Below are 26,815 nucleotides of genomic sequence, written 5' to 3' on the forward strand. Positions count from 1 at the left end.
GGAAAGGGGGAACAGATTACAAGGATCTACATATAACCTCCTCCCCGGGGGATGGACAACAGAAAAGTGAGTGAAGGGAGACGTCAGACAGTGTAAGATATGTCAAAATAATAATTTATAAATTATCAAGGGTTCATGAGGGAGGGTGGAGCAGGGAGGAAGGGGGAAAAATGAGGAGCTGATACCTGGGGCTTAGGTGGAGAGCAAATGTTTTGAGAATTATGAGGGCAATGAATGTACAAATGTACTTTACACAATTGATGAATGTATGGATTGTGATAAGAGTTCTATGAGCTCCTAATAAAATAAAATAAAATAAAAAAGAATCTACCTCTCTTCGTTGTTGTTACCACAGTCGATAGGTATTTTGGAGTGTTTTATCTTGGTTTCTTTAATTTAAAAAGGACATATTTGAAAGCATTATCTGGTCAGGTTACCAATGACAAACTCATTGCCCACGTCCCACCACATGGAGCTTTTAGCTATTTCTTCAAATACTTTGTTTCTATGCTTTATATTCTTCAAACCTCTTCTTAACATGTGTACATAATACATCTGTGTGACTCATGAACAGACATTTCACATTTATCTGATTTTTTAAGCATAGTGATTGAAACTGCTATGAACAAGACAATACTTGAATAAAATAAAAGGTTGAGTTAAATACAAAGTCAGACTGTGAAATAGCTTTAAAATGTATGTCCCCTCTCAGGATTGGTCTGGTTAATAGAAACAAGAAAATGTGTTCATCTTTCAAAGGCAGTTATTTCTTTCTCTGTACTTAACACCTCTAGTTAATTCTTCCATACAAAGTATATGAAATAAATTTGTATTTGCTTTTGGGTTTTAAAAATTCTGCTTTGAACACTGTTTTATTAAAATAAGTCTGTACTGTTCGAAACTTATCTATGAAAAAGTATCATGCTAAAAACCCCGAGGGAAAAAACATTAGGCCAGAAATTCGCTCTTGTTTTTTGGTCCCGACGGTGCTATTGTTAAGATCTTCCACAAGGTTTAGCTACTCTGGGCAGCAGTTTTGTTCCTCAGAAGTAAGAACAAAAAGGAGCAAAGAGAAAAAGACAGAAGGAACTGGGGAAAGGAGGTGAGAAGGGAGAAGGGCGACGGGGCAAATATCCGCTCTGCAATCCCTCCCACTCAAGGCCTCCTGCTCCTGTTGGAAGAGCAGTCCCTGACTTGGGGCCAATGCTTCCGCCGAGGCTCACGGTGTGTGACCCACTATACCACACGCTTGCCTGGACGATGTCACCTAACAGTCTTTTTATGATGACTGGTGCCCTTTTACAGGTAAGAAAACATCTAAGCAAAAAGAATAAAATCTGTGACATCACGTTTCTACTTGCTTTTTTAACAAACATAATCGCTAGTTACCAAAAAGAGAAATAGCTGAGTAGATGAAATAATGAACTGAGAAAATGCCTATCAAAATATTAAGGAAACACAGAGGACATATGGCAAAGCTGCTAAATTAGGAGCCCGTGCTATTACATGCCACGGCTTGCTGTCACCGTCAACAGCTGCAATGCCACGTCTTCTCATTAGAAGCTAAGATTTTATGAACGAGCTAACGCAGGACATACAAGCGGAAACCCTGGCTTCTCAAAGAAGGAATGGACGATGTCAGTGAAGGAGCATTCAAAACTAACTTATGGGCAGGCCTAAATGATAACTGACCATAGGGAAACACCACCTTCAGATCACCCTATATTTCATATCAACAGGAAGATGATCAGGTGAAATACAGGACACTGAGGAATCCATGCACAAAAATTAGGTTTCTAAAGTGATGTGTATTAAACCTGATGATTTTATCAGGAAAACAAATACAAAAATGTCATGCATTTTATACCAAGAACGATACTGCTTATGAAATTTTGCCTTGTCATTTTATATCATCCAAAGTTTTTCAAGGTCCCAAATCTATTTACCCCTCCCTTTAACTGCTGAGGATCATTTTGGAGAAGCCGGCTTTCAGTTCGCGCCTTTCAACACATTCCCTCATGGGGGTTAACAGATTCCCCGCTGAGTGGTTTCAAAAAACCCCCATTTTTTTAAAGCACCTAGATGTACTTCACTCAAATAACTGGCCTCCGAAATGGTATTTGATGCGCGGAGTCCACATGTCGCCAGCGCATCTGTGTTTTGCAATCCCGATACCGGCAGAACAGTTGTCGCTGTGGACTTTTTCTGTCAGAAGAGAGCAGCAGTGTGTCCGTGTTCCTAACGGGGCAAGCCCACACCGAAGCCAGCGTTCACAACAACCAAGGAGCGGCTCCACCGTCCTATGACTGTCGCCTGCCTCCCTAACAGGACACGGAAACCCTGCTTCGGGCACCCTCGCCCTGCGGGCAGCACTCAGCCACGTTCTCCAGGGTGCAGAAGCGCATCTCCAATTACTAACACAGCCTGAGAGCACATCACCCCAGGGGAGGGCATCATCTGGTTCCCTCGCACGGTGGCGGACAGAGCACAACACACAAAGCGCCCTGTGCGGGTGCCTGGAACACAGCGAGCGCCCAGTCAATGAGGCGTCACCATGACGGACCAAGAACGACTACAATGGTGATTTAAGGAAAGCTCATCTACCTTTCACGTGTCCAACAGTTTCTTTAAAAGGGCAAACTACAAATAAGTCTCTGATGGTCTTACTAACATCCAGTAAGGTGGTGATGGTCGTATACAGACATACATTTTCATGATTATCTGAAAGCCTGTCTGAAAGTCTATTCTTTTAGCTCTGTCTAAACTGAAGCTAATCTGATAGGAAAATTCTATGAAAATCCTAAAAGTAGAGAAAGTATTTTTGGTAGTAATATAAGGTTCTGCTTTTTTAAATGTAGAAATATGGACTAAGAAAGAATCCACTTCTACATAACAAATGTAAAGCTGCCCGCCTACCTGATAGCTACAAAAATATTAGCACAAGAAATATAGACATCTCTAACAGACTGCACCCAAAGAACAAGTGCTTCCTCAGAAGGACTTCAGCAGCACAGCATGGTTTCCTATGTTTATGATCTATTTATTATGTTTGTTTACAAGTAGCAAAGTCCCTCCATTTTCTTCCAGCTGGATATCCATGAATGTCAAAAACTGTTGGCTTCCGCACTGCCTACCCCACCCCGTCAGATTCGGGCTAAGAGGGAGTGACGCCCTATGACAGCCTCCTGCAGTCGGGCGGTTTCCTCCTGAAGATGGTCTTAAACTTGCGTCAGTCATCCTCTTGCTGATTCCTTTTCTGTCAAAGGAAGCAAGAACACGTTAAAGAACACTCCATAACAGGCAGGGCTGCCCTGCCAAGAGCACATTTTCTGCCAGCAAGTACAATTTTCTAGAAGTCTTGGCAAAGATGTGGTTGAAAAGGATCACAGAAGCACATAGGAGATTCATTAAACTTGTTTATGACTTGGCTCCTGGGAAAATGATCCTCGGTTATTGGCATGTTTTCTTCTCTTGCTTCCATACATGCATCTTTCCACACAGGGGCCCACGTGGGAGTGCACACAAATACCCACACTCCCTCCTGACACACCACAGCAGAGATGTGATCTTCTCTTAGTCTGAAAATAGCATATCTACTTTCTTCAACATCAGAAGTATTATGAAATGATTCAGAAAGCAGGCCCATCACAAAACCATTCATTCTCACTCCCACTATTGCCAGTGAGTCAGGTCCAAATCAGAGGACCTGTTCCATAGAGACCAGGGCAGGACTGCCCCCGGGGGCTTCCCGACTGTAACTTCCTGTATAGGAGCAGAAGACCTCCTCTTTCTTCCATGGAGTGGCAGGTGGTTTCAAACTGCTGGCCTCGTGGTTAGCAGCCCAATGTGAAACCCACCATACCAACAGGGCTCCTTCATTCAATCAATTAAGAGAAATGCTATTCTGCATTTCATTATAAATCATTTAATTCATTAGTTCTGTTCCTTTAGGTCAAAAGCATATACCGTATGTACTTGAGTATAAGCCGAGTTTTCCCAGCACATTTTTAATGCAGCTTTTGTGGTAAAATTAGGTGCCCGGGCTGATCATTGGGTCGGCTTACACTCGAGTATATATAGTTATAAAGTCTAGGCAGCACACAACTAAAATATTTAAAAGTCGATCTGAAAAGAAATATGACTCGCATGATAGAAGATGTGATGGCCACCCCCCATCCCAACCCCCTCTCTTACCAGTTTAAGGAAATCAATCAGTTTGTGAGCATCTTCACCAGTAGAGAGGTCTACAAAATCCTTGGGTAGTCGGTAACTCAGATAGGGACTCGGCTGTACTGTAACTTCACTATCTGTGCAGCGAAAAGCTGGAGAGTCCTTGGGGAAAAAAACCAAAAAGAAGTATTGTAACTCTTTAGGTCGATCCTCGAGATTCAAAAAAGATGCTGCCAAAACCATTTCAATGTTTTGAAATAACTCTACGTATTCAGTAGACAATAAATGGAAGGAATATAAAAATTGCATTCCCCTGGAAAACGGAGGCCTGACTAGGGAAAGAGCACAACATTGCAATCCCCAAGTTCTACTAGTGCACAGATAACACGTGAGTGTCTATCAAGTTAGTGCTGGGGAGACCAGAAGCCTTGGACCAGCCATCTGGCCTCAAGCAAGCGCACATGGGCCAGAATGCCTTATGAATATTCGCATTATTTGAGCGCCTGGTTGGGAAGTGCTGCTGAGGAGGTAAGACTAAGAGTGAGGGCAAACGCGTGACTGGGATCCTATTAACACTTTCATACTCTCTCAAGTCACCTTCCTATTCATTTGCATATCTGTCTCCTCACCTATGTAAAGTGTATCATATCTAAAGAATTTTCATTCTTCAATGTATATGCCTGCAGTCTACGTCTACGATTTGCATGTTGTTCTAGATACAAACATATTTCACATAGCTGACCACACTATCTGTCAAGTTAAATACATTCGTAAGCCAAGACGGAGACCTTGCATGGGCTTGGAGTTCACTGATGGCAAGTGTCGGTGGGAGATGAGAGGGTGTCCAGCCAAGGGAGACAGGCCTTGACACCCTATAGAGGAGACCGCACCTTACAACAGACAGATCGGACAGCTGACAAATACTTGGTAAGCATGTACTTTGTGCTGGGCCTTGTTCCAGGTACTGGCTACATATTGGTAAACAACACTGGTAGACAGACAATAAACAAACAGCAAGCAAATAGAGGAGGCGCACTTTCTGTGGGGTGGGGGCAGCTTGGGAAGAAGGCAGTGCCTATGTCTTTTGTCGTTCCTTTAAAAGAAGAAATGAGGATGAAAGGATTTGGGTCATCTTGCTATTCTTAAACACATGGTTTCTATCCAATTAACTGTGCCCTCAACAAGATGGGTGGGCACGGTGGCTGCATCAATGGGCTCCGGCACAGGACCGGGCAGTGCTGCCGACTGTGCTTCCCAGATGGCTCGACGGCACCTGCCAGCATCGCATTTCAAGATCACAGTGCAGGAGTCACTGAGGTTCTGCTCCGTGGTCTCTGAGAGCAGCGCTAAGGACCGGCAACTCGAAGCTGCCAGCGAGGATGAGATGTCTGTGCAGTAACCCAGCGAGCAGTGACTGTGCGCGGCATCGCACTGTGCTCTGGGAAAGCAAGCGGAAACCAGCACCAGCCTCAGGCAGGGCATCGGCAAGTGGCATGTTGGATGGCAGTGTCACGTAGGTAGAGCTGGTCTGACGCAGGTCTAGAGAAACGGCACAAATGCACCCAGGATAATGAAGGTGAAGAGATGATTTCCGACACGGGAAGAGGCGCGGTGCTCACAAGGGAGGCAGAGAAGGCGGAAGAACATCACGAGGGTGTGTTGCAGTAGCCAGGAGAGAAGCGTGAGGAGGGGCACTCTCCAATAGCGCCAAGTGCTCGCAAGGTAGGGACTGTGTGCGGGTCACTGAGACCTGTGGCAAGTCCGTGATGACTCCGTTAACAGCAACTTCTACTGAGTGGTAGCCACAGCTAAGTGGAGGCAGGTGGGAGACTGCAGACGTGAGAAGGGGGAGAGCCAGTAGCAGGGAGAACAGATTTCAAGCTAAGGAAGTTGCGAGTGATAAGTGGTTAAAAATAAACAGTGACTAAAACAGGTATGATTCCACCTATAGAAGAATATGAGTATATGAAATGGCTGAACAATACTAGCTTAAATTATTACAGATGGTAGGATCTCAAGTCCTGTCCATTCCTAAGTCTCTAGTTTGGTTTTTTAAAATCATTTTATTGGGGGCTCGTTCAACTCTTATCAAAATCCATACATCCATCGTGTCAAGCACTTTTGTACATTTGTTGCCATCATCATTCTAAAAACATGTGCTTTCTGCTTGAGCCCTTGGTATTAGCTCCTCATTTTTCCCCTCCCTCCCCACTCCCCTCTCCCTTATGAACCCTTGATAATTTATAGATTATTATTATTTTGTCATATCTTACACTGTGCGATGTCTCCCTTCACCCACTTTTCTTTTGTCCATGTCTCTAGTTCTTAAAAGGATCATGTAAAAATACAATTAATTTCTTAAAAGATATAAAATGCTCACAAGATAATGTTAAGTGAAAATTTTAGGGTACACTTCAAACACAGTATAAAAGCTCTTCATTTAAAAGGTTCATGTGCATGGGGATGCTCAATTCCAACATAGAAACAGCAGTGCTCAAGGTAAGGGGATTGTGGGTGATGTTATCAATTTAACTAAAAATGAGTGTGTATGACTTTTATAACCAGAAAAAAGAAGTGATACAAAGTTGTTGTTTAAGAAAGGTTGGCTGTGGCAATGAAAAAGAAAGGAGATACCAAGGTACAGATAGGGTGTTAAAGAACTTTTTTTTTTTTTTGTAGAAAGAAAAGATACTGAGCAGGTGACGAGATCAGACCTGAGAAAAAGGTTGCAGACTCATGTGTCAGTTTGATGATAATTAAATGGAATGAATTTTCATCAACACATTTTTTTTGTCCTTCTACAGCAGGAAGGGAAAGAATCAGCCGAGAAAGGTAAAGGCTGACGGCGTAGAAGGTTTGCGAAGGGTGGACAATGAAGGACACAGTTGATTCACTGCCAAAGTCAATGCCGACCCCTGGCCACCCTGTAGGCAGGGAGAACTGTGCTGAGGGTTTCTGAGACTGTAACTTGGAGAGTAGAAAGCCCTGTCTTTCTCCCATGGAGCGGCTTCAGATTTCGAACTGCTGACTTTGCAGTTAGCAGCCCAATGAGTAACCACGATGCCACCAGGGCTCCTGGGAAGCTGATGAGTGAAGCTGAATAGTCCCAGGGTAGGGAAGTGAAGCATTAGAGGCCCCCTTGCAAACAGAGGCCACACATGGGAGAAGATATCCACTCTGTGCCACTGGCTAGGTACCCGCAAGGTTTGGCAGCCTGGGGCTGGGGGCAGACGAAACAGACAGTAGGACTTGATGTGGAGTGCAGATTCTTCCAGGTGGGTGGCAGATGGAGCCATGGGAAAACAACCATCTGGAAAATGCACCAAAGGGTCAGCGTTTTTCTACCTGAGGTTCGCTGAGTGAATCAGAATGCACATCCTCTTTTGACCACCTGCCTGGACAGACACTAGCAGTAATCTGTGTTATATACTACGCATGCCTCGCCAAGAACAAGCAGACAATAACTTAATTGAACTGAATGTATGTCTTTTATGATTTTTTAAGGGTCTCACCTGCTCCAAGGCGTCCCCTTCACTAACATCAGCTTTCAAGTTTTTCCCGGATATCAGTTCTTCCCAAGTAAACAGCAGTGAATCTGTTACTTCGCCAAAAGGGTTAAAATCGATTAGCCACACCTTTCCCTGTAATGTAGATGCGGAAAAAAAGTCACAAAGAATAAATTAAAAATTAGTATTTAAAGTCTAGAGCCATTCTTATCAAAAAGATACTCTTTGGATCATTTGTCCTGAAAGAAGCTAATTTCAGACGGTGTTTCCTCCACGTCCTATCTGAGACAAGGCAGCCTGGTAAGGAAAAGCCCAGAGGACTGAGATCCTAACTCTCCCTCTGGTCACACTGAAATGTTAGGCAAAAAAATACAAGGGAGGAGGACACCGAACGGCTCACAGAGAAGTTCACCCAAAATAGGACAACTGCAAGGCATCCTGGTGGTGCCAGGGGTAAGTGCTCAGCTTCTACTCAAAAGGCTGACAGTTCAAAGCCCCCAACCAGTTGCTCCTGGGCAGGAAGTCTACAGCAGTGTGTTTCTGTAATGATTACAGGTTTCCTCTGTCTTACCAGGTCTCTATGAGGCTGAATTCCCGTGGTGGCCATGTGTAAAGCAAGGGGGAGGAAGCAGCATGACTGCACAGATTCCAAAAGCGTGCTGACTACATTTTGAGCAGGGAGCAGGCAGAGGCGGGGCAGATGGCAGCAGTCTTGGGGAGCGGCCCCTGTAGCTCCTGAAAGGCTGCTGCGAAGGACGGCCTAGCGTTTTCACGAGTGTTTTAATGTAGTATTTATTTTGTTTGTACGGAACACAGCTTAAAAGCACATGAAGCAGAGACTGAAACACTATACAAAGATGTGAGAGAAATTCCTCTCTGCTCCTATTCTGAGAGCAAACCTAAGCCAGGGCCCTCTGCCATGCCGTGGATTCCAGCTCCTCACTGTCCCACGTGGGGCTCCGCAACGGTTCCTGTGTACAGGAGCAGATGACGGGTTCGACCCGCGGGCCCTCGGTTAGTGTGAACTGGCCCAGCAATGGAGAACAGAGCTGGGAGTCTCTGAGATCCGGCGCGAAATTCAACCCAACACATTTGAGTGTCGAGATCTTAGTAGTTAATGCAGTTGTTTAACGTTTCTTTGCATTTTTTATCTTCCACCAAGTTTTCTGATGGAGCCATTCAGATAGTTACGTGGTTTCTTATTTACAATCAAGCCCTATATTTTCTATACATTTAGATGGGTCCTGATCTGATGTGTGTGTGTGTGTAAACAATACATATGCCTAAGAAACTAGGTGAGAACCCCCGGTGGTGCGGTTGGGTAAGGGTTGGGATCCTAAGCACAAGGTCAGTGGTTTGAACCCGCCAGCCTCCCTGGGGGAGAACGATGAAGTGAGCAGCTCCTGTAGAGATTTACGGCCTCTAAGCCCTCTGTGGGGTTGCTATGAGTCAGTTTGGAGTTAATGGCAATGGGCGGGTTGGAAGGAACTAGGCAGCATTACTAATACCCAACACTGTGTCTCACTCACCAACGTTTCAGTAAAATTTTAAGATTAAAAAAAAATCAGGATTTGCTTCAAAAATCAGAAACACGTCATAAGTAGCAAAGGAGGTTTTTGGTTTACACAACACCCGAGAGAAAGCCTGAAACATCTCGTCACTGGAGCTGCTTCCTCACGTCAATTCAGCATCCACGTCTACATTCCTGGCCCATGTGCAATAGTATGAATCATCAATCAACTACTTGGTTCACCATCAGCTTTGTTTTTGGGGCTATTACTAAGCTACTGGTGATACAGTCTCCGTTATTTTAACAAAATGGATGTATTATCATAAAAAATCCTTTCTACGTGATTTTGTAAAGCCAATCCATTATTAACAGAAATGGCAGGGGGATCATTATTAAAAGATAGCCCGTTATTGAAGGAATATTGCACTCTATACACAGCAACTTGGTCACACTAGAAAAAAATGAAAATAAATCATCACTGTTAGGGCTGATAGCTGATAGTTTATTCTGTACCTTAAGAGTTATCCTCTAGTCCAGATAAATCAGAAAGCAGAAACACACTAGCTGTAATCTGGAATAAAACTGTAAAGATCAGGCTTTTATAGCTCTAATAATAGTTCTCATGTGGCCTCTCAGACATAAGACTTCCAACAAAACTCTGTCTTTGGGCAATCCATCAGGTAGTAACTCCTAAGATCTGTCTATCAACTGAGCTGACCATCTGTGATAGTTAAATGCTGGGCCTACTTGGCTGGGCCAGGGTCCTCAGTGGCTTGGCGACAATCCCGTGTGATGGGATAGTACAACATAATCAACACTATGACTGGATCCAACCTAATGTAATCAACCTAATGTGAGCAGCCAGCAGCTGTGGTGGGCTGAAGCCCTTAATTGGGTCACAGCCTTGATAGAGTTAGAAAAAGAAACAAGAACTCACAAAAGAAAAACACGCAGAGTATGTGTATGTGTTAAGGCTGTTATTCATAGTCAGAAGCCATAAAATTATTAGTATAGTTGATTTCTTATAATGAATTAAGAGCAAGCTGAGACAATCACAAAGGCTTAATTTCTATAATACATAATTGTTATTCTTAGCTGCCATTAAGTCAGTCCTCAATTCAAAGCCATTCTATACACGCACAATAGAACTGGACCACTGTGACTGACATGCTTTTTTCTTGGGGGGGTGGGTGATTTTTGGAAGTAGTTCACCAGACCTTTCTTCCTAGTCTATTGTAGTCTAGAATCTTCCTTCAACTCTGGTGCAGCATCATAGCATCACACAGGCCTCCTCTGGCCGACTGCATCTGAGGTGCAGTGGTGCCAAATGAAACCTGCGCCCCCACGTGGAAGGTGAGGAGTCTACCACTGAACCATACCACCCTTCACTACAGAAAGCACTCCTTCCTGCCTGCTGAGGGGCAAACAAACAAGCCCACAGGGGGGTAAAAGGAACAGGAGGCAAGAGTTCACAATTATATAACAAGAGGAAAATTGAATCTCATGGAAAAGAAAAGCAATATAAATTGAACTTACATTATTTCTAATCAATTGGAACAAAACAAAAGCAAAAACCTCAAAACACGTGACAGCGCATCTGTTGGGGAGCTTTGAGGGCGCAGGTAGGTACTGGCCTTCACTCCCACGGAACTCAGTGGGGTCGCATTCACGTTCTCTACTCATATGTTTTGCCATTTTACCCAGGAATGCTGGTTTCTGGTAATTTACTGACAGACAGGCTTGTACACACAGGAAACAATACGTGCGCGACTGATTTACCACTGGGTTTGTGTCTGATAACTGACTGAGGAAATTAAACCATTCTGAACTAGCATGTGTCTAAGAATAAAACCCAGAAGTAAAACAAAAGCTGACAGAATTATAAAGGAGATTTTAGCATACCTTGCTCAGTAACTGACAGGTCAGGCAGACAGAAACGCGGAAATTATAGTTTTTTTTTGTTCATTGCCTTTAAAGATTTTTTGGGTTTTTTTAAAAGAGAACTTTTTTTTCCAGAAGCTGAAAAAAGACAAAGGTCTTTCTTCAGAGCTAACAGAGAAAGAAATCCTTCCCTCAGACCTTGCAGCCTGAATTTAGATGTCTAAGTTCTTAACTGAGAAAATAACTTCCTGTTTATGAAAGCCACACACTTGAAGCACGTCTGTTACAGCAGCACTTAGAAGCTACGACACCCCAGCACTACTAACTTAGTTGGTCACCACTTGGACACATACAATATGGTTAGACTCCAGTAACACGGAGTCATGTGCACAGGCACAGTAATAGAAACATCGACGTTTCACCAAGTCCAGATACATTTCAGTTATATTTCATCTAGGAGATTATCACAAAGAAGAGTTCACTTCCTACAGGAATTGCCAAAAAATCCATACAAAAAATATGGATTCAAGAAAGTGCCAGGTACACGTGGCACTGGGCAAATGCAAGTGCACTTTGTACGCCGGCAGACATCTCTCCTTAGGAAGGGCCCATGTTTAGACTGGCAGCGTTCTCACTTTCAGGAAGTGTAGCTGCTTTCAGTTCAGTGAGATCACAGCAGTAATTATTCATGTACATGTCCAACTCCACTTATTCATAGAACTCTCTCACCGCCTGGCACATGGGTGCCTACCAGCCCAGCCCTACTGAATTACAGCAGCTCTTACCATTTGCTAGGGAAATAGTGAAAAATTGGGGAAAGTCTCCAAATTTTCAAATGCCACTATAAAATACACTTGCCTAAGTTTTACTGTGTGTAAAATGGGGAAGAGGGTGTGTGAGGGGGTGAGAATAGTATATACTTCACAGGGTTAGATGGATTTAGGGGGATACCGAATTCAATGAAAATGGAGTCGTTCTTCTGAGCTGCGTATTCAGGCAGTGAGCTAAGTTTATTTACTCATCCACTGGCTCAAGCCTCTGGCCACCAGGCCATTCCCTGGAATGTTTGTAACTCTGTCATTCCCCATTTGAAGGTCATCTCCTGGAAGGTTAGAATATTATCTTCTTTGAGATTTATTACTGGGCCCTGGTGGCGTGGTGGGTATGAATTGGGCTGTGATCCACAAGGTCTGCACTTCGAAACCATCAGCTGCTCCACAGGAGAATGATGGGGCTTTCTACTCCCATAAAGAGTGGCAGTTCTACAGGGTCGGCAGGGGTCCGAATTGACGCAATGGCAATGAGTTAAAACTTGTCAGAAGCATAGTATCTTACATATTAAAAACAAAACCAACAGACTCACTGCCACCGAGTCAATTCCCATGAATAGCGCCCCTACATAGGTCTTCCGCGATCTGTCAATATTAGGCAGGAGGCACCATCTTTCTTCCAAGGAGCGCTCCATGGGTTCAAACCACCAACCTATGGTTAGCAGTCCAATTACCAGACAGCGCCTCTAGTGATCCTTAACTCAATACATTCTGGCTGCTTGAGTGATGTGACTTGGCTAATGCCTATCTCCTAGCAGCAAACCCAGGACCAGAACCCTGGCCTCGTGTTTCATCACGTTTAAGTGTCTAACCATTTCATCACACGGGCTTCCCACCCGCTGTCTATGGTTTGTTTCCCCGAAGCTGAGAGTTGGCCAGGAAGCAGCTCTCTTCTTAACCCAGGACAGATGTATAGCCCCTTCTTCTAGCTCTTGACCACAAAACCTTGAACAGTACAGTAGGCGATGCCTTGTGATTAACACGTAGTGAAGGCAGCAGCTATTGGAGAATTTGACCATGTGGGCCATGTCATTTTGTCCAAAAAAAGATTCAAAAATGCACATGCATTACTGCAATGAGGTTCTGAGGAAAAGAACAAGTCAATTCTGTGGGTATGCAAGTAACCTATTTGGGAAACACATCTTCCTAAGAGCTAATTCAATGAGCTCTACTCAGAGGGCAACCTTTAATAACCTGACTGTCGTTTTTCTTTAATTACATGATCTTAACAGTAAGAGAGAGACCTGTACGATTTTTACATGGTTTTGTGTTCTTTTTCCTGAAAGACTGTCTAGTGAGGTGAAAAGGAGCCCTGGTGGAGTAGTGGTTACTCCTTGGGCTGTGAACTGCAAGGTCAGCAATCTGAAAGCACTCCACAGAAGGACAGGGGGCTTTCCACCCCCCTAGAGTCAGAGCCTCAGAAACTCACAGGGCCAGTTGCACTGTCCTACAGGGTTGCCGTGAGTGAGCGTGATTTGGAGTCAGGTCTAAAGCATACAGTTACATTGTTCTAATCCTCAACATCTCTAGTCTAAAAATAAAAGGAATGTGAATCATGTTAGCTGACTAAAAATGATTGTTTAAGTAGAAAATGACATATTCCTGGCCACATTTGAGTGTGTAAACGGTACTATTTTAATCAGACCTCTCACAAAAGTACAAACTAGGACACAAGGTGGCCATTTAACCATCTGTTAAACAAATAATCCTTAACCATATGAAAGGTAATTGATTACACTATTACACATTCTTAAAACAGCATTGAGAACTGGCCAGCTCCACATCACAGTGGCCTCCTGTGTCAGAGAGGACCGTTCCCTAAGGCTGTGTGGTACTCGCTGTCCCTGTCACTGATTGTAATCGTCTCAGAACCAGCTCTCCAAGCCTTGCTTCCCTGGACCCAATTAGTGGGTCTGCACTGCCAACTTTTAACTATGTCAGAGAGCATAAACCATTCATGCTACCCAGACACCTGTATGCCTCAGGGTTTGTATATCTTAAGGGGAACTCTGGACCACTGTAAAACATTCACACATAATTTCAAGGCTTTAGCTGATCTGAGAAAATATTCTTTGAGCAGGAGGATATTTACAAACATAATGGTAGATTCTGCTGACTTATAAGATCGACCCTGATTCTAAAGCATATAAATCCAGTTTCTACTTACCCGACTGTCTCGGTATATATCAAATACAACTGAAAAGGAAAAAAGTTCCAAGTTAATAATAAAGTAGTACACTTTAAACAGATGAACTAATAATTTCATGATCTAAGTTTATTTTTGAAAATAAAAATGTCTTCTAGTATTAAACAAACACTATGGACATATCTGGGGATTTAATGTTTCCAAATCTCAAACATAAAACAGTAACCTGCAATGTTATATCGCTATGATCCTCCTTCCCTTGCCCCCCCCCGAAAATCACAAGCCTTCACAATTGAAAATTCAAACCAAATACTAACATCATCTCAACCAGCTCCCTGTAGACAAGTGAACTGCACAAGAACCACAAAGGAAACTGTCCCTGAGGACAAACATCCAACACTCATCCCTAACTCGATGAAGAGTGAAATGAGCTAAATTTAGCATAGGAAATCATAAAATCTAGCTATGCTTAATGGCATGAGTAATCCTTTACAACAAATCTGCTCTAAAATCCAGGTTTGGCAGGTGGAGAAAATAAACATCAGAACCAATTTTATGACCCATAGATAGTTTCTACACATATGGAAGGCTGCAAAAATTTCATGGAAAAATGCAATGGCAAGAGAATGGAATTTTTTCCAACGGCCAGGTTCGCTGCAGTTGGACCACGGCTGGAGGAAGCTCCTAGAGCATGGTCTTAAGTCACTCTTCGCATACAGAACTGAACTCAACCTGGGCTCAATGTCTAGGCAAATGCTACACAAGTCCAGAAGGAGAACAATAACCCCTTTGAATCATCAACCATCCGAGGTCAAAAGGGCAGCACTTCCCTAAAGGCCAGTTCAGCTGGGTTAGGAGAGGGGGAGGAGTGGGCACAGGAGACCCCGGGAGGAAGTGTGACAAATGATGTTACGTTGGGGGAATTGCAATTGGTAAGATGAAATATAATGGGTTGAAAGTGAATTAAAAATTGACCTGCTCTGTAAATCTTCACCCAATTCACATTAAAAAGGGGAGAAAAAAGGTAATGAAAAATGTCCATACACTTTCTGAAGCCCTCTCATATAATATACGCTCAATTCTTACAAATGAAGGACAGCGGTGTACCCTGTGCCTTGTTCTGTTGGATCGTTCAACTAAAGACCCTAGCGAGGAAGATCACTTGGCAAGCGAATTCAATCACATAACTGATACACCCCAATCGCTAAGGATTTAAAAATATCAGAAATCGTAAGAGAGAAAGCTGCTTCCAAAGAAATCAAATCACCTCTAATGAAATGACATAAATTTAACATGTAAACGATCAGTTATGCTAAATCATAGCAAACTGCTGAAACTGCAGGCCTTTTATCCACTTTAAAAATATTCACCACTGTCCAATAAGGGTCAGAAACATTATGCATTCCTGTCCAGTCAATATACAATACTCACAGTCTTCATCTAAGAATTTATATTGTATGTGCTTCTTGAAAAAGTCTTGAATGCATCTGCAAATTTCTTCCTTTTGCTTAGAAATATGATCATAGTATTGTGTGTAGTCTCTCTGAGAAATTCCTGACATAAAATATAAAGGAAAATATTTTATATTATTATCATACAGGATTACAGGCAGAAACACCAATGTGATTTAAACTTTTTTTTAAATGTTTGAAAACTTTTTGGGCAAGAAGTACTACAGTAGATTAAAAACCCAATCAGAAGACTATGGGATTCCAGGCTTCCCCCTCCACTGCTGTAGTAACCTGGGTTCAGGGCCTCAGGGGTGTTCCTGATGCCCCTCACCCACCTGCAACATTACAGATAGGCGAGGGGAGAGTGAGAGGGGTCGCAATCTTTCAGTCAAGTTATTTTACTCGGATCATCAGTGGACTGTACCAGAAGAGCTAGTGTCTAATGACAAGAAGAAGATTCTTAATGTCTAGTCCAGGATCACTGAGGCCAAACACAGCACCTGGAGGGCTGTGCTGAGTGAGCGGCAGCAGCCTCTACAATGAGATGCCAGGTGGTGTCCTGCCCGAGGGGAGCAAAGGCAGTCTCGCAGTGCTCCCCAAGTTTGCTGAGGATCAGCTCTGCGTGCATCACAGGGACAGAGATGGCAGAGCCACCTTGCTCCAGACCTTGAACTTTCTAGGCTTTGAGATTGTGAGACCAGGGTATCCCCTTGTCCCCAGGAGACCCGCCCGACGCCTGCTTCATGGTCTACACGCTGGAGAGGGACTCCTCAAAGGAGGGGTAGCAGCCCGCCACCTGCAGAGGCTGGCCAGCCCAATGGCCCTGCCCACAGAGGCTGATTCCCTTGTGGGTAGGGGGGGTGCCCCAGCTGCCCACTCTTCCTAAGTGTGCCTGCATGTTGTATTGTACAAATAAATGCTCACTCCAAATAATAATTTTTTTAAACTATGGAATTTTAATTAATCCACTGCATTACACAGACATAAAACTATCAGCTGTAGAAAGGGTGACTGCTAAATTTTTATTTATCATGCATTCTTATTTTTGGAAATAATAATTCTTATTTAGTACAATGGGAAATGTATTAAATAAGATCTCAGTCATAAGAATAATTCTGTTAAAAAAGTTAAAGGCAACTTTATTTCTTTTTAATTAAATACTTTTATTGGGGGCTCTTACATCTCTTATCACAATCCATGCATTCATCTATTGTGTTAAGGACATTTATACATATGTCGTCATCATCATTTTCAAAGCATTTTCTTTCTACTTGAGCCCTTGGTATCAGCTCCTCATTTTACCCCCTTTCTCATGAACCCTAGATAAGCTATAGATTATTAATTTCATATCTTACATCATCCTGTCACCTTCACCCACATTTCTGTTGTTCGTCTCCCTAGTAGGGGGTTATATGCTGATCCTTGTGATTAATTTCCCCTTTGTCCCCCCTCCTTCTCCTTATCCTCCTGGTATATCTATTCTCATTGTTAGTCCTGGGGGTTTTTTCTATCCTGGATTCCCTGTGTTGTGGGCTCTTATCTCTAGCAGTGTGCATGTTCTTGTCTAATCCGATTTGTAAGGTAATATTTTAATGTTTTAATCATTTTCTTGGGGACTCACACAACTCTTATCACAATCCATACATAGATCCACTATGTCAAGCACATTTGTACATTTGTTGCCATCATCATTCTCAAATCATTTGCTTTCTACTTGAGCCTTTGGTATCAGCTCCTCATTTTCCCCCTCCCTCCCCCCTCCCTCATGAACCCTTGGTAATTTTTAAATTATTATTGTTTGGTCATGTCTTACACTGTCCGACATCTCCCTTCACCCACTTTTCTGTTGTCCACCCCCCGCTGAGGTTTTATGTAGATCCTTATTTATAAGGTAATATTGAGGTCACGATAGTGGCGGGGAGGAAGCATTAAAGAACTAGAGGAAAGCTGTGTGTTTCATCAGTGCTTTACTGCACCTGACTGGCTCAGCTCTTCCTGGGGACCCTTCTGTGAGAAGATATCCAATTGTCTACAGATGGGCTTTGGGTCTCCACTCCTCATCGTGGCCCCCTTCCCATTCGCCTTGGTATGATTTTGCTCTGGGTCTTAGATGCCTGATACCTTATCCAATTGACACCTCATGATCACACAGGCTGGTGTGCTTTTTCCATGTGGGCATTGTGGCTTCTCAGCTAGATGGCCGCTTGTTTATCTTCAAGCCTTTAAGACCCCAGATGCTATAGCATTTGCTAGCTGGGCACCATCAGCTTTCTTCACCACATTTGCTTATGCACACATTTTGTCTTCAGCGAACGTGTCGGGAAGGTGAGCATCACAGAATGCCAGGTTTATTAGAACAAAGTGTTCTTGTGTTGAGGGAGTACTTGAGTCGAGGCCCAATGTCCATCTGCCACCTTAATTCTTAGCATATAGATAAAAGTACATAGCTCTATTTCCCTATCATTATATATAAATGTATTTCCATATGCACATGCTTGCAGTTAACCTCTATAAATGGCCTTGGCCTCCTGGTCTTTCCTCTATTTCTAAAGGCAACTTTAAATGGCGCACATCGTCAACTGCCATTGCTTTGATTTTCCCAAAACCTTCGCATCAAATTAGTATTCTTTTCCAATTTCTCCAGGAAAGCTTAAAACAACCCTCATTCGCATTGTGCCTCCCACATTCACACTGTATTTCATAGGAGCACTCAAGTTTTCTTTTGATGAAACCATCAAAATAATAAGCCATGGAAAAGCAAGCATTTCTCTTGAAGAGTGACTTGCTGATGGAATTTTCAATACACTAACAGGGCTATTGTAAAAACCCCATCAATTTATTCTAGTCCAGTGATGGGGAACATCCAGCCCAGGGGCTGTGTAAGGCCACCCAAATCATCAATATTAGCCAATACTACACACTTCACCAAGGAGAAACAATTCTAGCCTTCACACTAAGGGTAGGCTAATTAACTGTTGGAACAAACACAGCGGGCTAGTATTGATGCTGATACTTTTGTATGGCTCTCAAATACTGTTACAAATGTCAAAATAGCCCCTATCAGTAAATGGGTTCCCTATCCCTGGCCTAGTCCTAGGAAACAGGTCTCTGCTCTTAAAGAAGGGCTTCTAATCCCTCAATTACATGCCAACAGAGTTCACATCTTTAGATGAAGTCAATAGCATTTTATTCCACAAATATCTGACAATAAAATAAATGTTAACAGTCCAAATTTCAGTAGTTAATATGTGTATCTTTCAAAAAATAAACAGTTGACTGCCAGCCAAATGATGGTTTGGTCAGATGTACCATGCTGTCTCTTAAGACACAAGAGACTAAGTAAAACCAATAGAGAAAACAGTCCTGGAACCTGCACATCATGTGAAAGGATGAAGAATGACATCAAACATATTTGAAGGGGAAACTGATTGAAAACAATGAACAAGAAGAGAGCAAGCAGAGGACCAGCCAGCCCAGAACAACTTGTGCACCTTGAGAGAAAGAGCAGTCATCCCAGGTAAAGTGGACAAAAGGCAACTTCTTCCCAGAATACGCAGTAAGACTTAAGATAGCCGTGGAGACATGCTCACGGCAACCCTGTGTCGCCCTGCAGCATCCTCACAATTACTGTGCTTGAGGCCGCGGTGGAAACCACGGACCAACTTGCCTCCCTGAGGGACTCCCTCCCTCTTTTTCGCTAACCCTGCCCTTTAGCAAGCAGGATGTGCTTTTCCAGGAACTGGTTCTCTCCGGATAAATTGTCCAGGGTGCTGAGTACAGACTCAACAGTCCTCGCTCCTGAGACGGGCATTTTCTGCTCTTCGGGCCGTCCGTGGTACTTTCAATGTTCTTCATCAAAGTCACTATTCACAGGCATCACTGCTCCTGTGGTTTTCCTTATTTGCTGTAATAGGAAAAATTAAAAACACCTGGCTGGGTCAGGCCCACCTGAGTCCTCAAAGTGGCACCTTGATTCTTTAACATTGTAAAGAGGTCTCATGCAGCAGAAATAACCGACACCATATGTTGATTTCTTGACTGTTTCTCCCACCGTGGACTCAGCGAGATGAAATCCTTGGCAGCGTCCATCTTTCCTCTGTGCACCATGTCTATTGGTCCAGGGTTCAGGCTTTTTTTGTTGTTGCTTTTTTCTTACACTGAGTTGTCATCCACCCACACTAAGGCTGGAGTCCTAGATCTTCATCTGCGTAACACAGAAACGAGATCTGCTGGGGTAGGTTTGTCCAATGCAGTACGTTGTCTGATTTCTTGACTGCTGGTTCGTGGATCCGAGTAAATGAAATACTTCACGACTTCAATCCCGTCTCTGTCACAGATGGTTCAGGTATGAGGATTTCTGTTTACTTTCTGTTGACGGGCAATCAGTATTAAAGACTGCTGTCTTTGACCTTCCTCAGTAAGTGCTTCAAGTCTTCTTCACTTTCAGCAAGCAGGGTTATGCCATTACAGGCTGTTAGCGAACCTTCCACCAGTTGTGATGTTGCGTTCTCCTTCAGGGAGGCCAGCTGCTAGCACCACGATGACTTGCTCAGCACAGACTGAGGAAGACGGTAACGTGTAAAGGATCTCCTGTCTGTTTCAACAGCTGCCTGGTGATCTGTGTACAAAAATTCTCATTCTCGTCAGTGTTACTCATAGTTTGTTGTGGCCCATGCAATCAAATGTTTTTATATAGTTAATAAAGTATGAATAAGCATCTTTCCGGTATGCTCTACTTTTAGCCAATATCCATCTGATGTCAGTAATGACGTAATCCTCATTCCATATCCTCTTCTAAATTGGCTTGCATTTCTGTAGCTCCTTTTTGAAGCAGCTATAACTGTTTTTAAAATATCCTCAGCAAAACTTTACACATACTAGTCAATAATTTCTATATTCTGCTGTGTCATCTTTCTTTGGAATGGACACAAATAGAGATCTCTTCCAGCAAGTTAACCATGTGTTTGGCTCCCAAATTTCACGGGCTAGATTAGTGAGTGTGTCCAAAAGTGGATTGGAGCTCAATCAGTTACTTGCAATATTTCAGTTGGTACCCCGTCAATTCCAAAACCTTGTTGTTGGTACTGCCCTCCGTACAGCTTGGACTTCTTCACTCAATACTATCAGTTCTTGATCAAGTGACCTCCTGAAACGGTTGAATGCTAACTTGTTTGGGTGCAGTGACTGTGTATGCATCTCCTTTTAATGGCTTCTGAATCGCTCAATATTTGCCAAGGGAACCCTTCAATATTACAACTCAAGGCTTGAATTTTTCTTCAGTTCTTTCCAGTTTGAGATACACTCAGAGTATACCTGTATCTTGGTTTTCTTATGCTAGGATTTTGTTTTACTATTTTTCCTTAAGCTGCCTTTTGAAATTTCTTGTTCAGCAGTTAGCTTCTCCATCTTTTCCCACACACACAGTCATGTTGATTCCTGTGTATTTCATCACGTGAGGACTACATGTAGGGTCACCATTTGCGTTATTGAAAAAGGCACTTGCAGTGAAGAAGTCACTGGTCTTAAAAAACTCTATCATGCAATCTTCGTTCCCATCACAAACTCCCTATTTTCCAACTGCTCATCTTTCGTCTATGTTTTCAGCTTTCACATGCTAAGCACGGTAATTATTGATGCATCTTGATTGCAGCTCAGTCAATTTCAGACTGAAAAGGTCGGTAGAATCCTTCAATTTCTTCATCACTGGTTTTAGTGTTTGGCACATAAATTTGAATAATTGTTGCTTATCTGATTCCCTTGTAGGTATATAGATATAATCTTATCACAGACATTATGGTACTTCAAAATACATGTTGACGTGTCCTTTGTGACAATGACTATGATGCCATTTCTCCTGAATTTGTCATTCCTGGCATAATAAACCATGATTGTTTGATTAAAGAGGCCAACACCAGTTCTCGGCTCACTAAAGCCCAGGATATCAATATTTATGTATTCCATTTAATTTCATTTGATTGACTTCAATTTTCCTGGATTCATACTTTTTATACTCCATGTTCTCATTAGTAATGGATATACTTGCAGCTGTTTCTTCTCATTTTGAGTTGCATCACATCAGAAAATGAAGTGTTTTTGTTGTTTTTTTCCCCAAAATGAAGTTCTTAAAAGCTTTGCTCCCTCCACATCCTTGAACTCAATGCTACTTTGAGGAGGCTGCTCTTTCAAGGTTGTACTGTGAGTGGCTTATGATGAGGGGCTCATCATCTGGTACTACATCAGACAATGCTTCACTGACTCATACGATCTTCAGTGACTACTCCATCGGGTGTGGCGAGTCTCTTCCTTCTTCCTGCTGTTCTCGGTCTGTGAGCTCTGATGAAAGCTGTTGGCCGTGAATGACTCTGCTGGCATTTAAAATATTGGTGGAACAGCTTCCAGCATCACAGTAACATGCAAGCCACCAGAGTTTGTCAAACTGACAGATGAGTGGGGAAAGTAGAGCATACATGGGAAATTATGCAAACTTCTGAGCCATAATCAAATACCACATCTAGGTCAAATGAATTAATAGAATCCACGAAGACAATGTGCTGCATCCTACTTTGTTAAGTGGTATCTAGGGTCTTAAAAGTCTCAAGGGGCCATCTAAGACACAATAACTGGTCTCTCCCATCCAGACCAGGGAAGAGTGAAGATGAAGCAACCCAAGGGCATGATTAGCCCCAAAGGTTAACAGATCACTTGAACCAAGGCTCCCACCAGGCTGAGACCAGAAGAACTAGAAGAGTCCTGGCTACAATTACCAATTGCTCTGATCAGGTTCACAATGGAAGGTCCTTGGGTATCGTTTGGTCATTGATCAGTGCTAAAGAACTTTGTAACACTTGCCCAAGTCATGCACAGACCAAAGACTGCATGACTGAGAGGTCACAGAGGAATAGGGAACAGAGAGAGGAAGCCCGTGGGCAGAGCTGGAAAAAAAAAACCCAACCAGTTTCCTCACTGTTTCTGATTCTGTAACCTGTTAGCTTCCCTAGTCATCCCTATAATCCTAATAGAGGAGAAAAAAGTATATACCAAAATACAAAATTATAAACAGATCAGACTTCCTAGTCTGATAGAGGTTGGTGGAGCACAGATCAGACTTTCTAGTCTGATAGAGGTTGGTGGAGCCCCTGAGACTACACTACATAGGCCAGGAGATTATATTTTGGCCAAACAATAGAGCTTTAAAGCCAACAGTGATACTATTAGGAACATACTTCTCACAGTATCCGATTATATGAGGCCACAGGGTAACATTTGCCCCAAAAACAAAGTTCTGAAGGCAGGAAGAGATAAAAAAGATGTGGTACCCAGGGAGGAAGAGTGGTTAGATTGAGGAGATTCCAATTAATGTCATAATAAAAAAAGTAGAAATTTTTGAATAGAAAATTAAATTGCTCTGCAAACTTTCACCCAAACCATAATAAAAAATTTTTTTTAATTTTTATAAAGAAGGAAATAGTGTTAATTTGATTATACTCAAATAATAACTTTTCTTAGTTTACCCCATAGAAAACATGCTTAGATAAAAAATAACAAATTATTTTGGTATTTAACAAGGATAAAATGATGACAAGTAAAAGGAAAAAAAGATGACAGGAAAAAGAGAAGGATGAATTTTTAAAAGTAAGGCACTTGTTGTCCTTATATTTTCTCTTGCAGAATAATAAACAGAATACCCCAATAATAGAAATAAAGACCCAAAGTTTCACTTTCATGGTGCCTAAGATAAGCAATGTAGTGATAGCTCTACTTAGGAAAGCTACTAAGAAGAAGCAAGTCTACCCTCAGTATCTGAAGTAGGAATGGCTAAGGTCCTCCCTTGTCCCAGGGGCCCAGACCGCCACCTTGCTCTGTACACTGAATACGGCCTCGATCCTGTCAGCCGAGCTGTCAGAGAACCAGCACCAGTTGGCTGGTTAGAGGTAGCCTCTGAGTTAAAACTGATTGACATACCTGTCCTAAGTATTCATTCTCATCAAAAATCTATCTCATTTAATGAGTACTTATGGGGGGAGGCGGGACTCACCAATAAGCTTGTTTTCCTTGACAAAGCATCGGAATTCAGCTCCAGGAATTAATTCACACCATTTTCGGAGAACAAGCTGTTGAAAAATGTTAACACTATTATGCTACATGGGAATATTCACTAGTCTAACAGCCAACACCATTCTAACACTGTACTGAACAAATGCCATCATCAAATGGTTAAAAAAAGGAAGAGGAAACAAATGTTCTTTATAGGAGAAGTTGGGAAGGTATTTGTGATCTACTATTCTAATCAACAGGCGTCTTTTTGTTAAAATGCTTTATGAAAACAGTATCTTTGCCACTTAGTGTTTTGAGAGCTCAGACAGAATACACAACCCCAAAGGCGACTACGGTAAATCTTCACAACTGTGTGTTGTGATAAAATGCCCTGTGCTTGATAGACTCTCCACCTCCTTAAGGGTATCAGAAATTACCTACCTTAAGTACATGGAGCCCTTGTGGGCTATGCACTGAACTGCTAATCCCAAGGTCAATGGTTCAAACCTACCAACTGCTCCTCAAGAGAAAGATGGGGCTCTTTACTGACATATAGTAACAGTCTGGGCAGTTCTACCCTGTCCTACAGGGTCCTTGTAAGTCAGCCTTCAATAGGTGACAGTGAGTTACCTGAATCATCATTCTGTAACATTTACTCTGATACAATAATTATTGTTAAGCACAAAATATCATTATAATCTTTCCATGGTTTTCCTGTTATTTTAAAGTAAACCAATAGCCCATGTCATAAATCTGTCTCATAACTGAAAGTTATCCAATACATGCAAACTCCTGTATACTATTGAATGGTTGCAATTTTATAATGGCAAATGACAAATATTTGCTTTTATTTTCTTTTGTAAATTGTTCTTTGGGAAGTTTAGACTAGATGTTAGTAATTAAGATATATCTGGGTAGTGGTTTACTTATATTTTCTTTTTTTGAAGAAAAATTATCTATTTATTTATTTTTAATGATTTTATTGGGGACCCAGAGCTCTTATAACAATCCATGCATCATGTCAAGCTCATTTGTACATATGTTGCCATCATCCTTTTCAAAATATTTTCTATTTGAACCCTTGGTATCAGCTCCTAATTTTTTTCCCTCTTTCCTTTACCCAACCTCCCTCATGAACCATTGATAATTTATAAATTATTTTAATTTTCATATCTTACACTGACTGCTGTCTCCCTTCACCCACATTTCTGTTGTTCATCCCCCCAGGAGGTGTATACACTGATCATTGTGATTGATCCTCATATTTTCTTATATTTAAAATTTTGGGGGGTATTAATGTCAATCCTCAACCTACAGCCATGGAGTTGATTCTGACACATAATAACCAGTAACCCATTAGCAAGTTTCCAAGGCTCTAAATCTTTATGGGAGCAGATGCCGTAATTTGACCTGCTGAAAAGCATTACCATAAGTAACAAGTCTTAGGAGTGAAAGACTAGGTAAAATATGCACATATAAGTTATGTTATCCAAGAATGTCTAATTACCCTAGAAAATGTCCCACACTGTGCCATTAAGTAGGGAGAGGGGAAGGGAATCCTCATGAATGATATATAAAGATCTCAACTGTATACATCCTATAAGATCTAGCAATTGTTTGGTGGCCTGGTAAGAAATTAAATAGCATATTAACAGTTCTGCAAACAGATGCTATGCCAACTTACACACTCAACACTACTGAGTCAAAAGGCAAATTTTGTAGGTATATGTATATACAGAGATGGCTGAAAACAATGAAGAAATTTCTTTAATTCCTTGGACTAGTTCTAATTGGTAAGTCTAAAAATATAAATATTTTGCAATTATGGAATAAAGATAGCCATTGTCTCCACATAAAATTATAATCTTTCAACATGTTGTGAATATTTAACTTGCATTTAACAATACAAGTAGAAAAAGAACAAGCAGGAGTGACGATCCAGGAGAGACCACTGTGGATGTAGCAGAAAACCAGAATCAGCGTCTAAAAGAAAGGTCTATGCTTGGATCCTTGATGAGAGTTGAAGAGCAAGCAGTTAGCTACATTCAAGGGACTCAAGAAATGTGTGTGTGTGTGTGTGTGTGTGTGCATATACCTTCAAACTTAGAAAAACGTAGGATAAAATTGGGATTTCCTACATTTAAATTCTTACTAAATTTTAACAAAGCAGTTTCATACTATTCGTTTATGCTTATTTCTGTAAGTTTTTTGTATAAGTGTGAAAGATGGAAAAACTAAAATGGTCCATTGAACCTAAGTGGTAATTACAGATACACACATATGTAAATTCTGCATGTGTGTATGAACATATATATATATATATATATATATATATATATATCACACTTACTGCCATGAAGTCCATGCCAACTTACAGCGACCCTATGAACAAGAGAGAGCTTCCCATGTGAGTTTCCCAACAGAAACTGTCCATGGGAGTAGAAAGCCCTGTCTTTCTCCTGAGGTGGTTAAGACAAAGATAGATGTATGTATTCTGTAAGACATGGTTATGAACCCACTCCTTCCTGTCAACAATTAGGTTCCAAAGACAAGAGTTTTATGCAAGAAGCACTCTTACGTGAAAATGGAAGATTACCACATCAGAACGCAAAGTGGAGGATAACTACCAAATTACATTACTATGTGCCAATTCACCTCACTACCTAGCTGCCAAATCTCTTGAGTACCATGGCCTAGCCAGGCTGACACACACCCTGTCCCAGTCAGTGCTCTCCTCACGGTGCACCCGGCTGCTTGCACAGTGTTAATGTTTACAGTAACTGGATGATACATGGCTTACTACTCTAATAAATGTGAGATGTCAGATAAAGAAATAGTCGATATGCGCGGCGTTGATGTATTTTTTTATGTATAATTCTTCAAATATTTAAAACTCACTGCTCTCGGTTCTCAGAGAAATTAACCCAAAATACTTCATTAATTCCACTAAGAATAAATATCGATTCCCAACACAGCTTCATTTAGGAGTGTCAACTTCAAGATATAAAGAAGTTTCTTACCTCATATTCCATACAAGGATCTGGAGAATCATCGGTACAGTGAATGAATCTTCAGGGGAGACAAAGAGAATTCTTCTATATATGGGTAGCATATGCGTACATTATTATTTCTATTTCAACGTGAATGTACGGTTTTACTAGAACGCATCCAGAAAGAAGAGACTAATTTAAATTCAATGAACATTTAGTCAACATTATTCTGTGTCAGGCATTTCCTAGGCACTTCAAAATGTTTTCATATTCAATCCCGCCTCCAAAAATATGAAG

General features: G+C 41.9%; 1 protein-coding gene and 1 pseudogene across 1 annotated transcript in view; one reads left to right on the forward strand and one right to left on the reverse strand.

Annotated features, from left to right (window-relative positions):
- Positions 1–3,019: 3,019 nt before the first annotated feature.
- CDC123 (cell division cycle 123) overlaps positions 3,020–26,815 on the reverse strand; it is a 52,922-nt gene continuing 29,126 nt past the window's right edge. Inside the window, exons 7-13 of the mRNA XM_075552376.1 lie at positions 26,549–26,597; positions 23,530–23,605; positions 15,475–15,597; positions 14,065–14,093; positions 7,683–7,811; positions 4,195–4,332; positions 3,020–3,256 (exon numbers count right to left, since the gene is read on the reverse strand). Coding sequence (XP_075408491.1) covers positions 3,230–3,256; positions 4,195–4,332; positions 7,683–7,811; positions 14,065–14,093; positions 15,475–15,597; positions 23,530–23,605; positions 26,549–26,597 — 571 coding nt within the window. The 3' untranslated portion in view covers positions 3,020–3,229. The remainder of the gene's footprint in view (positions 3,257–4,194; positions 4,333–7,682; positions 7,812–14,064; positions 14,094–15,474; positions 15,598–23,529; positions 23,606–26,548; positions 26,598–26,815) is intronic.
- Positions 15,687–16,279, forward strand: LOC142450585 (ornithine decarboxylase antizyme 1 pseudogene; annotated as a pseudogene).

The sequence above is a fragment of the Tenrec ecaudatus genome, chromosome 6 (genome assembly GCF_050624435.1).
Source record: "Tenrec ecaudatus isolate mTenEca1 chromosome 6, mTenEca1.hap1, whole genome shotgun sequence".
Lineage (NCBI taxonomy): Eukaryota > Metazoa > Chordata > Mammalia > Afrosoricida > Tenrecidae > Tenrec > Tenrec ecaudatus.